Source organism: Aegilops tauschii, chromosome 1, assembly GCF_002575655.3.
Source record: "Aegilops tauschii subsp. strangulata cultivar AL8/78 chromosome 1, Aet v6.0, whole genome shotgun sequence".
NCBI classification, from domain to species: domain Eukaryota; kingdom Viridiplantae; phylum Streptophyta; class Magnoliopsida; order Poales; family Poaceae; genus Aegilops; species Aegilops tauschii.
Genome location: NC_053035.3, coordinates 60,978,534 through 60,989,525, shown reverse-complemented (window position 1 = coordinate 60,989,525; position 10,992 = coordinate 60,978,534). Strand labels below are relative to the sequence as shown.

Sequence of the window (10,992 nt, the reverse complement as noted above, 5' to 3'; positions counted from 1 at the left end):
TGGCAAAGGAATCCAGATTTGACAAGAGAACCAAGCACATCAAAAGACGCTTCAATTCCATCCGCAATCAAGTCAAGGAAGGAGACATAGAGATTTGCAAGATACATACGGGTCTGAATGTTGCAGACCGGTTGACTAAGCCTCTCTCACGAGCAAAACATGATCAACACCAAGACTCCATGGGTGTTAGAATCATTACTGTGTAATCTAGATTATTGACTCTAGTGCAAGTGGGAGACTGAAGGAAATATGCCCTAGAGGCAATAATAAAGTTGTTATTTATATTTCCTTATATCATGATAAATGTTTATTATTCATGCTAGAATTGTATTAACCGGAAAATTAGTACATGTGTTAATACATAGACAAACAGAGTGTCACTAGTATGCCTCTAACTAGACTAGCTCGTTGAATCAAAGATGGTTAAGTTTCCTAGCCATAGGCATGAGTTGTCATTTGATTAACGGGATCACATCATTAGAGAATGATGTGATTGACTTGACCCATTCCGTTAGCTTAGCACTTGATTGTTTAGTTTGTTGCTATTGCTTTCTTCATGACTTATACATGTTCCTATGACTATGAGATTATGCAACTCCCGAATACTGGAGGAACACTTAGTGTCCTATCAAATGTCACAACATAACTAGGTGATTATAAAGATGCTCTATAGGTTTCTCCGATGGTGTTTGTTGAGTTGGCATATATCAAGATTAGGATTTGTCACTCCGATTGTCGGACAGCTATCTCTGGGCCCTCTCGGTAATGCACATCACTATAAGCCTTGCAAGCAATGTGACTAATGAGTTAGTTACGGGATGATGCATTACGGAATGAATAAAGAGACTTAACGGTAACGAGATTGAACTAGGTATTGAGATACCGGCGATCGAATCTCGGGCAAGTAAAATACCGATGACAAAGGGAACAACGTATGTTGTTATGCAGTTTGACCGATAAAAGATCTTCGTAGAATATGTGGGAGCCAATATGAGCATCCAGGTTCCGCTATTGGTTATTGACCGGAGACGTGTCTCGGTCATGTCTACATAGTTCTCGAACCCGTAGGGTCCGCACGCTTAATGTTCGATGACGATCGGTATTATGAGTTTATGTGTTTTGATGTACCGAAGGTAGTTCAGAGTCCCAGATGTGATCACGGACATGACGAGGAGTCTCGAAATAGTCGAGACATAAAGATTGGTATATTGGACGGCTATATTCGGGCACCGGAAGTGTTCCGGGTGATTTCGGATAAAACCGAAGTGCCGGAGGGTTACCGGAACCCCCCGGGGGGGAACTAATGGGCCTAGATGGGCCTTAGTGGAGAGAGAGAGGGGCAGCCAGGGCAGGACACGTGCCCCCTCCCCCTTGAGTCTGAATTGGACTAGGAAGGGGGGCGGCGCCCCCCTTTTCCTTCCCCTCTCCCACTCCTTCCTTCCCCCTCCTAGTAGGATTAGGAAAGGAGGAATCCTACTCCTACTAGGAGGAGGAATCCTCCCCTCCTTAGCGCGCCATAGGGCCGGCCGGCCTCCCCCTTGCTCCTTTATATACGGGGGCAGGGGGCACCCTAGCACACACAAGTTGACATTGTTTAGCCGTGTGAGGTGCCCCCCTCCACAGATTTCCACCTCAGTCATATCGTTGTAGTGCTTAGGCGAAGCCCTGCGCCGGTAACTTCATCAACACCGTCACCACGTTGTCATGCTGACGAAACTCTCCCTCGACCTCAGCTGGATCAAGAGTTCGAGGGACGTCACCGAGCTGAACGTGTGCAGATCGTGGAGGTGCCGTACTTTCGGTACTAGGATTGGTTGGATCGCAAAGTCGTTCGACTACATCAACCGCGTCACTTGACGCTTCCGCTTATGGTCTATGAGGGTACGTCGACAACACTCTCCCGCTCGTTGCTATGCATCACATAGATCTTGCGTGATCGTAGGAAAATTTTGAAATTAGTGCGTTCCCCAACATGTGCGCCCTAAAAGCGCGTGATATCCACTCCGGAAGGGGACGATGTCGAAGATTAACTCCTCACTTCTAAACTTCTCGGGCGAGCCGAAGACTACCTCCAGGGTCACCGTTCTGGTGTAGCGGGCATCGACGCCTGGGATGACCCCTTTAAAGGTGGTGCTACTTGGCTTGATCCGGGATGAGTCAATGCCCATCTTCCTAACCGTATCCTCCTAAATGAGGTTGAGGTTGTTTCCTCCATCCATGAGGACGCATATCAAATGGTAACCATCGACAATTGGGTCTAGGACGAGTGTCGCTGATCCGCCATGCCTAATGTTGGTCGGATGGTCATGCTTATCAAAGTGTATCGGGCAAGCCGACCAGGGGTTGAACTTCGGGGCGACTGGCTCCAACACATAGACATCCAGAAGTACTCGATTCCTCTTCTTTTTAGGGATGTGAGTAACGTAGGTCATATTGACCTCAGTTACTTCTCCGGGAAACTTCTTTTGACCTCCATTATTGGGACACCGAGGTTCGCCCTCATCTTCACTGCGGTTTTGGGTTTTACTTGGACCCTCTGCCGCGACCTTCCCAGCTTGTTTAAAGACCTAGCAATTCCTATTAGTGTGGGTTGCCGGTATGTCCTCGGTGCCGTGGATTTGGCACGGCCGGTCTAGGATCCTATCGAGCTGGCTAGGTCCATCTTTGTTCCCTTTAAAGGGTTTCCTTTTTATGTCTGGATTTAGGTCCGATGAAATCCGCGTTGACCGCAGCGTCTTCGGTATCGCTTCCTCCATTATTATACTTGTGCTTGTTTTTATTGCGCTTCGGTTTTACATTGGCGTCGCGTGTCTCCGAGGTGCCTGCCTCGCCATTGTGAGAGCTGCAGGCGAGCCAACTATCCTCCCTGCACAGAAGCGGGTCATCAGTAAGGTGAGGGCAGCCATAGTCCTCGGCTTATCCTGGCCGAGCTAACGGGCCAACCATTCATCTCGGATATCGTTCTTGAATGCGGCGATGGCCTTGGCTTCTGAGTAGTCTATGATCTGGTTCTTCTTGGTGAGGAACTTGTTCCAGAATTTCAAGGCTGATTTGTCTGGCTGCTGGGTGACACGGCTGAGATCGTCAACATCCGGAGGTCGGACGTACGTGCCTTGGAAGTTTGCTCGAAAAGCATCCTCTAGGGCCTCCCAGATTCCAATAGAGTGAGGAGGCAGACTGTTAAGCCAATGCCTAGCCGGTCCCTTTAGTTTGAGCGGCAAATATTTAATGGCATGAAGATCATCTCCATTGGCCTGTATATGGAGAAGGAATTCCTCGATCCATACTACTGGATCAGTGGTGCCATCGTATGATTCTATATTGATGGGCTTGAATCCTTCAGGGAATTGATCTTCCATCACCTATTTGTGAAGCAGATTGTGTGGGCCAGACCTCGAAACGAAGGAGCATCTCATCGGAGGTTGGGAGAGAGCCGTGAATAGGCCTGGTCTCGGGCACATCCATTCCTGTCCATCCAGGCATTGTAGCCGTCAAGCCCGGCAGGCACACGTCCTCTTGATCCATAGATGGACCGAGGAGGTGCCATGTTTGCCTTTATGCGAATGTCGTCAGGATCTAGGTAATCCACGGGGTCCTTGCCATAACGTCGCAGATTTGGCCGGTCGTTGAGGTTCCCATGGGTTGGCCTGTCCCGCCCTCTAGGGGGTCGGTCATGGTCGTCAGCGAGCTCCTCATCAAACTTCGGCAGGAGACGCCTACGTGGATATGATTTCGGCGCGCTACGGCGCCAGTCTTCCATGTCTTGTTCAACGGAGAGCACTTCAACCCACTTTTCATGCAGTGCGTCCGTGTTGGCCTACAGCTGTCGCTGCTTACATTCATGCTCCGAGTTGTCGCAATGAGGCGGCACCGGAAGCGCTCTTGTTCAAAAGAGTCTTCGGGGACAACAAAGTCCTCGGTACCGAGGCTTTCGTCCTCCTCAGATTCCGGCATGTAGTTGTCATCAGTCCCTTCAAAGAGGTCATCGGGATCTAGATCCTCGGGGTTTGCCGTTGTGTATTGGGGAGGCTTGAAAGTCCTCACTGGTGTTATCGGTGCCACCGGCTGTTGCATCGCTGCCATCGGCGGTGGTGTTGTTACTGCGGGTTTCCCCGCTGTTGCCCCTTCCGTGTCTGCGTCGACGTCTCAGAGGGGATTTAGGAGTGTCCACCAAGTAGCTAGACATCATAGGTGGATGTAGCAGTCCACCTGCCGGTGTTTACAAGAGGCGAGGTGTCTGCCGGACCATCGGCATCTTCATCCATGTCCGAGGCCTCACCATAGTCTAGTACGTCGGTTAAATCATCGACCGTGTCAACTAGGTGGGAGGTCGCTGGGATGTAAATTTCCCAATCGTCGGCTTTAAGTCTGACCTGATCGTAAACCGAAGTTTTGCCATCCGAGATGGACATACTCTGGATACGGTCAAGCATCTCATTGAGGTGAGACAACTCTTTGGGATTCATCGTTGTGTTATAAGCGGCGCTGACTCGAGGTATGCCCGGTGTATACCTTGACGTGTCTTCGGCACGAAGGGGATCTAGGAACGATTTGAGAGCCTGTGACGAGGTAAGCCCTAAGGCCGATGCCTCTTCAGGGCTAGGAGCTGGATCTATGTCCGGAGAGGAGATCGGAAGGGAATCATCCGGGGTTATTACGCCCGGGATCTCGGGTGAAGTCTCGACAGAGATCTGTTCCGATGTCGAGCCTCCGGAGTCGGGCAGGTTTGTGGTTTGGCTGGGAGTCCAGCCTGATAGGACGAGTTCGCCGCGGAGGTCCACGGTGTACTCGAGGCCGCCAAAGGTCACGATCTGACGTGGGGCATAGTTGTTGACGGAGGCCAAATGACCCGTCGATCGGCGCAGAAGATCATGCTGCTGAACACAAAAAGCTGGTCGGGGGCGTAAACGCTCCCGTGGCCGTTGGCGTAGTTGATATGCAGGTGAGCCATCGACCCTTCTAGTGATTGCACAGCGGAACTCTCAATGAATGCACCGGTGTCGATGTCAAAACCGGCAGAGTGGGAGGCTCAGAGAGGAGCACTAGTAAACATCGACTCCTTCGTTCCTGTTACCCTCGATCCGAGATCCACAGCTCGGAACCCCCTACCCCGAGGTCTGCCGGTTTTGACACCGACACCCACGCATAGGGCTGCCAGCGAGGGTCTGGCCCGCCACCGCCGCCAGCATAATGGATCTGGGCACGGGATGCCCCGATCCGTCGCGACCGGGAGCCACGGCTGCCCACCACGCTACCACCGTAGCCGTGGCGGCGGAGCAACCGCCGACTGCCCCTGCATTGCCGCCCCAGCTTCCTGGCTCCAACGATGCGCAGGGCGCCCAGGGTCACCAGTGCGCACTAGCCGGAGGTTTCCCGATAGAAGAGGCGAGGCGAGCCCGTCATCGCCGTCCTCCGGACGAGCTTTGCTCGCCGGCTTTCTCCAGCGGCGGCGGGAGATGGGTAAGGAAGATGGGTCAGGGGCGGCGGCTAGGGTTCACCCGAGCCGCCCCATGGAGGCAGCGCGAGCGAAGGGGAAGTTCCCTGTGTCGTCTTGTATGACATTATTGCTGCCGATATGTCAACTTTTATCTTTTCTTTTATCAGACAGTTGGTATTTGGTTGTGTCCGTCTTAGCTATGCAGAAATTGGGTGTTGCTCACCATGTTTTTATCCGCTGGATGCTACATTTTGAGTTAATAAAAGCAATCTTTATCGAAAAAATATAGTAATATGATATCCAAAAAAATAAAGCTTTTGGCCCCAAAAAGTGGACATATCAAACCACTATTTTTACCTCTAAGACAACAATATACATGGAAATATGTACTGTACGCCATTTGTGTAGTGGTACACTTAACTTGAAACAAATAGCGGATGTGTTCACTTGGGCAGCAGGTACTGAAACTCATAGTCGTATGGGATCACCTCCACGACGTCTTCGACCTTCAGATGCCCCCTCAAGCAGTCCACCATGGATTTTCTGAGCGACCAAGATGTGGGGAGCTGGTCACAGATCCACCTGAGCAGGGACTCCATGTCCTTGGCAAAGTCGTGCGTGTTGGAGTGTATCAGGCTTGGGATCATCAGCCTCCTCGTCGAGGTCACCACCAGCGACGCCTGCAGGTAGTCCAGCTTCGCCTTCTCCAGATCCGCCATCAAGCGATCCGCCTTGTATATCCGGAGCTGCAAGCAACTCACAATTAATATGCATGTTCAGCACTAGATTCAATGGAGATTTTAAGTAAGATAATTCATTTATATTACTCGCAAAAAAGAACATAATTGATTTATTAGTTGTGTTAGGGGCGGATGAACTTACTGCCGGAGAAGATCTGGTGCCACAGCACATCGCGAACAGAATGTTGGGCTCTGAACTGTTCAATCCGTAGAGACTCCTCACTTGTTGCTCTTCAACATCGACGTCGCATTTCCAGAATTCCTGCGGTGTTTGTTTGTTGATGAGAACAACACATTCTTGTTGTGCAGGTGCAACTGAAAGCAAAAAAGAAGTACCAAAATGCTCACTTCTTTCACACTGGATGGCTGTCTCAAGATGAAATTCTCTATTACCAGAGCATTGAACTTCTGCCCTGAAACATTTATCGTTGCCTGAAAGGTATAGGAAGCAACACATAAATGTTACAGTTCCTTTGTACCAGAAAATTTCCTTAAACAAACTATTGTATACCTTGTTCTTCAGTGCTAGCAGCTTTTCAGAGTTTGAGGGCAAACCATGCTGCAGAATCCCCTGGATCATTCAGAACACGAAGCTCAAACGGCGGATACCAAAAATCTTTAGCTCAAAGAAATGCACCCGAAGATCAAAATGTACATACGTGCATGATGCATGTGTTGTATATGTTGAGCCAGAATGCTAGCTTCTGCTGGTGTGTGAGAATACTTAAATTCACCTGCTGCAAGGCCTCCAACATCTCCCTAGCACCAGACAACACGATCAGAAAAGTTTTTACTGCTAACAAATGCAAAAGATGATCGAAACTGTCAAAAATGAACAAACGGATTTACTTATTCACCTCAGCTTGGTGAGCAGAGGGGAGCTGGAGAACCCTCTGAGGTCGAAGGCGCTGGAGGTGAACCTGACGAGATTCTTGTAGGGGCCGATGTCTCTGACCATGGAGTCCTGTATCCCGAAGATGCCGTAGTGATCCTGCTGCCCCCTGTCCTTCTCCTTGGCGGCGCCCGCCGCCACGTTCAGCGCCGCGTCGATCCTGAAGCTCCCCTGCAGGTTCCCGGACCTGGCGAGGTTGCCGGATTTGTCCATCTCCGCCGCCCGCGACGACCGGAGCAGCCTGATGAAGATCACCGCCAGGCATTTCACGATCCTCTCCGACAGCTTGTTCGGCTGGACCTTGCTCTGCTCGTCCCTCTTCGCCGTCAGCGGCGGCGGCGACGGTTCTTGGGTGACCCTCGGTGGTTTTTCGTCTGCGCTATTCGATTGCTTCTGGAAGGACCAGGGAAAGACGTACAGAGGATAAGCAGAGCATGATTTTCACTGAGAAGTGTTGCATACATACATGTCAGATTGGTTACCTTGTCATGGGAATTCCTTGGCGGGGGGCCAATGATGTCATCGTTGAACTTTAGGCTGATGGCGGCGGCTCCCGATCCTCTGGTCTGGTCTTTGGGGCTCCTGTCCGGCTTGTCGTCGGCGGCAAGATGGCGCTGGAGGTACTCGGCGTTCATGGCCTGGCTGATGAAGAACATGGACTTGATCTCCGGCGCCACCTGATCAGCCGGCTGACGATTTGATGCCGCGTATGCCGCCGTGCCGTTGCTGTTGCCATTGCCATTGCCATTGCCGTTGCTGGTGTAGACACTTGGCGAGTAGGAGGAGGCACAGGTGGTGGTCGCCATGGACGCCCGTTGCTGCTGCGCGGTGGTAATTAGGCCGCCCTTCATCGTGTGGATCTGCGACTCGAGCCGCGCGATCTCTTCCTCGACGAGCACGAGCTCCGCGAGCAGCTGCTTTGCCTTGGCCGGGATGAAGGCCGGGATGTTGAGGAGGACGGAACGCGCGGAGGAGGAGGAGGTGGTGGTGGTGGTTGGGCGCAGGGCGCGCTCCAGGATGTGGTGCACCGTCTCCTCGTTGCTCAGCTGCTGCTTCAGCTCCGCCACCTGCACCATTCCCACACATTCTCAGTCTCCAAACCGAAAATTATTCATGCCGGTGCAAGAAGAACCGTACGTAGTTAGGCAGGTACCTCGTGCTCAAGATCCATGCGTCTCTGATTGTGCTGTTCCACGCCGTTGCCCGTCGTCGTCGTCTGCAACTGAGCCATCATCGTCCAGGCAACAAAAACATCAGCAAGTGCGTGACCGGACCGGGCCATTGTCAATAAGTCAGGCTGGCCCATGCTAATCTACTCCTTTGCCGTGTATGGGCCGGGGGCCGGTCCAACCAAATTTACGAACCACTCCAATTAAAAGAGGAACTTGCTCCAATTCTTCTCGATCAAAAAAGGAAAGGAAACCACCTGACTGACATGGCAGTGGAGTGCATTGATTCTAGCAGTACCGTGCAGTGTGCACTCACCGGAGGAGGAGGAAGAACAGTAGGATCGGCGGCGAGTTGGTAAGCATGGCGAGTCCTGCGGCTCATCGGAGTCGGAGCCCGCACGGCCACGTACTCCATCGGTCACCCCGCACCGGCGTCGGACAGCGGGCCGCCGCCGAGATAGAATAGAACACCTGGCCGGACAGCCGTCGCAGCAGCTAGCGGCGGCCGTCGACGACCAAAGGGAGGGGCCGAGCCGGGGAGAAGATGAGAAGCTGCTGGGCAAGGCCAACAAGTAGCAAGCTAGCTTCGTTGCCGTAGCCTGTAGAGGTGCATCCGTGTGAGGAGAGAGTTAGGAGGGAGAGGGAGAAGCCCGCGGAAGAAGAAGAGTAAGAAGAAGTGAGGATCGGTTGGGCGGGGCCTATCGATCGATCGGCGACGGATGTTGTTGGTGTCGGCTGGCCGCGGGGCCACGTATGTAACCGCAACGCGGCGGTGCCATGGTTGCTTTCACTTGGTGAATGGTGAGTGATTCGGTTGGTCAGGTGGCGATGGATGGGGATCGTCTACTCTTGTCTTGCCTTCTAATCTACTGAAAAAGAAGAATGGTTTTCTAGCTACTGCTGTCCTACATGCAACAAACGCCACACCTCGGAAAGGATGAGTGCGAGTGAAGGTTTAACAAGGGTTTATAGTGCATCGGTTGGTGGCCCGGCCGGGTCGGTTGGACTGCGACGCCTCGCCATTTTCACCACTCGCAGGATTGCCCGCGGATATGATATACGGATTTTCTATAGTTCTCATGTGACCTAACTAAATCTTGGGTAACCTCCCTATCGTATGATTCCACGTTGAGATTCATGTGGATTATTTTATTCTTGGTTTCCTTTCTTCGTTTGTTTGATTGATTTATGTTTTTTTCTTGCTTTTAGTGTTGTCTTTTTCACGTGTAACTACAGTTGCACACGTTCGTCGGCCGCTGGCAACTACAGTTGCACGCCATCAGCTTATGTGCAGGCAGCTATAACATCTCTCCTCAGGCAAAAAAAAAATTAAAAATCTCTCCTCTAGCACGCACAAATATAATTGTAGGCGCGCCGGCTACACGTAACTACATTAACGAATTTTCAGAACAAAAGCAATGAAGAAGTGAAGAAAAATAAGTAAAAGAAGAAATAGAAAACAGTAAAAATATGATCCTGCGGTGGTGTCACTTGAGTGAGATTAAGATGAGATAGGCACCAAATATTCACTTCTGAGCCCAGACTCATATGCTTCTCGTGAACAGTAAATTCAACAAAAATGGTAAAAAAAGAAAAATGTCCGAACAGTGAGTGAATGGTAAACTTTCTCACAGGCTCCAAATTTGTTTATTTTCTGAGAGCTGCTCGGATGTCCAAACACCACCGAATTTAACACGGACATCACGCATGAACATCTTCCATGACAAAATAAATTCAGACTTTTTGAAACTTTTCTAGGATTTATTTTGAGTTTACTGTTCACACAAGGGAGCAGATAAGCTCGGGAGACGAGTCGCCCTGTCCTATAATATATTACCTTGCTCATGGCAACTTAATTTGATGATTATTTATCAACCTTTCTCGACTGATATTGTAACTATTTTCCTTTATTAATTTGCAGTTGTCGTGTTTTCGAGGTAGATAAATCACAATGAAGAAAATAAAGAAGATGGGAGACAGATGATATAAGGGTGCTATTTTTCTTTTTTCATGTTGTTGCAATAGCAACTTATGTGGCGTAGTAAAAGGGAACCACCCTTGGTATTTATAGACCTACTACACATACTTAGGGGCTTAGAGCATCTGCAGCAAATCCCCCCTCCCCCCCCAAAAAAACTCCCCCAATAAATATTTTTTGAAACTTTTCAATAATATTTTCCTGGTTATTGGAATGGACGCTTTTGTCCATCTTCAATACCTACCACAACCTACACAACCACTTATTAATTTGATCTCTCTCTCTCTCTCAACGGTGGGTGGGGCGGTGACGTTGTGGTGGTGTGGGCAACTTCGGGTGGATGTCACATGGGCCCCAAGGTATTGGGAGGGTATGGGGAGGAGGCCAACCCCCCCTCCATATAGGGGAGTCGGGCTAAATTATTGATGATCACCATAATCTAAGGGGGTCTATTGGTGCTCATTTTGTTGGGGAACGTAGCATGCAATTTCAAAAAAATTCTAGGATCACGCAAGATCTATCTAGGAGATGCATAGAAACGAGACGGGAATAGTGTGTCCATGTACCCTCGTAGACCGAAAGCGGAAGCGTTAGGTTAACGTGGTTGATGTAGTCGAACGTCTTCACGATCCAACCGATCCAAGTACTGAACGTACGGCACCTCCATGTTCAGCACACGTTCAGCTCGATGACGTCCCTCGAACTCTTGATCCAGTAGAGGGTCAAGGGAGAGTTCCGTCAGCACGACGGCGTGGCAATGGTGATGGTGATGTGAT

General features: G+C 50.5%; 1 protein-coding gene across 1 annotated transcript; it reads right to left on the bottom strand.

Annotated features, from left to right (window-relative positions):
- Positions 1-5,731: 5,731 nt before the first annotated feature.
- On the bottom strand, positions 5,732-9,137 carry LOC109736599 (uncharacterized). Its single transcript, XM_020295813.4, has 9 exons — positions 8,555-9,137; positions 8,223-8,291; positions 7,552-8,136; positions 7,035-7,462; positions 6,837-6,936; positions 6,689-6,748; positions 6,526-6,609; positions 6,320-6,439; positions 5,732-6,183 (listed from the first exon to the last, which is right to left on the bottom strand). The coding sequence occupies exons 1-9, from the start codon at positions 8,651-8,653 to the stop codon at positions 5,881-5,883; spliced, it is 1,848 nt and encodes a 615-aa protein (XP_020151402.1). The 5' UTR covers positions 8,654-9,137; the 3' UTR covers positions 5,732-5,880.
- Positions 9,138-10,992: the final 1,855 nt, after the last annotated feature.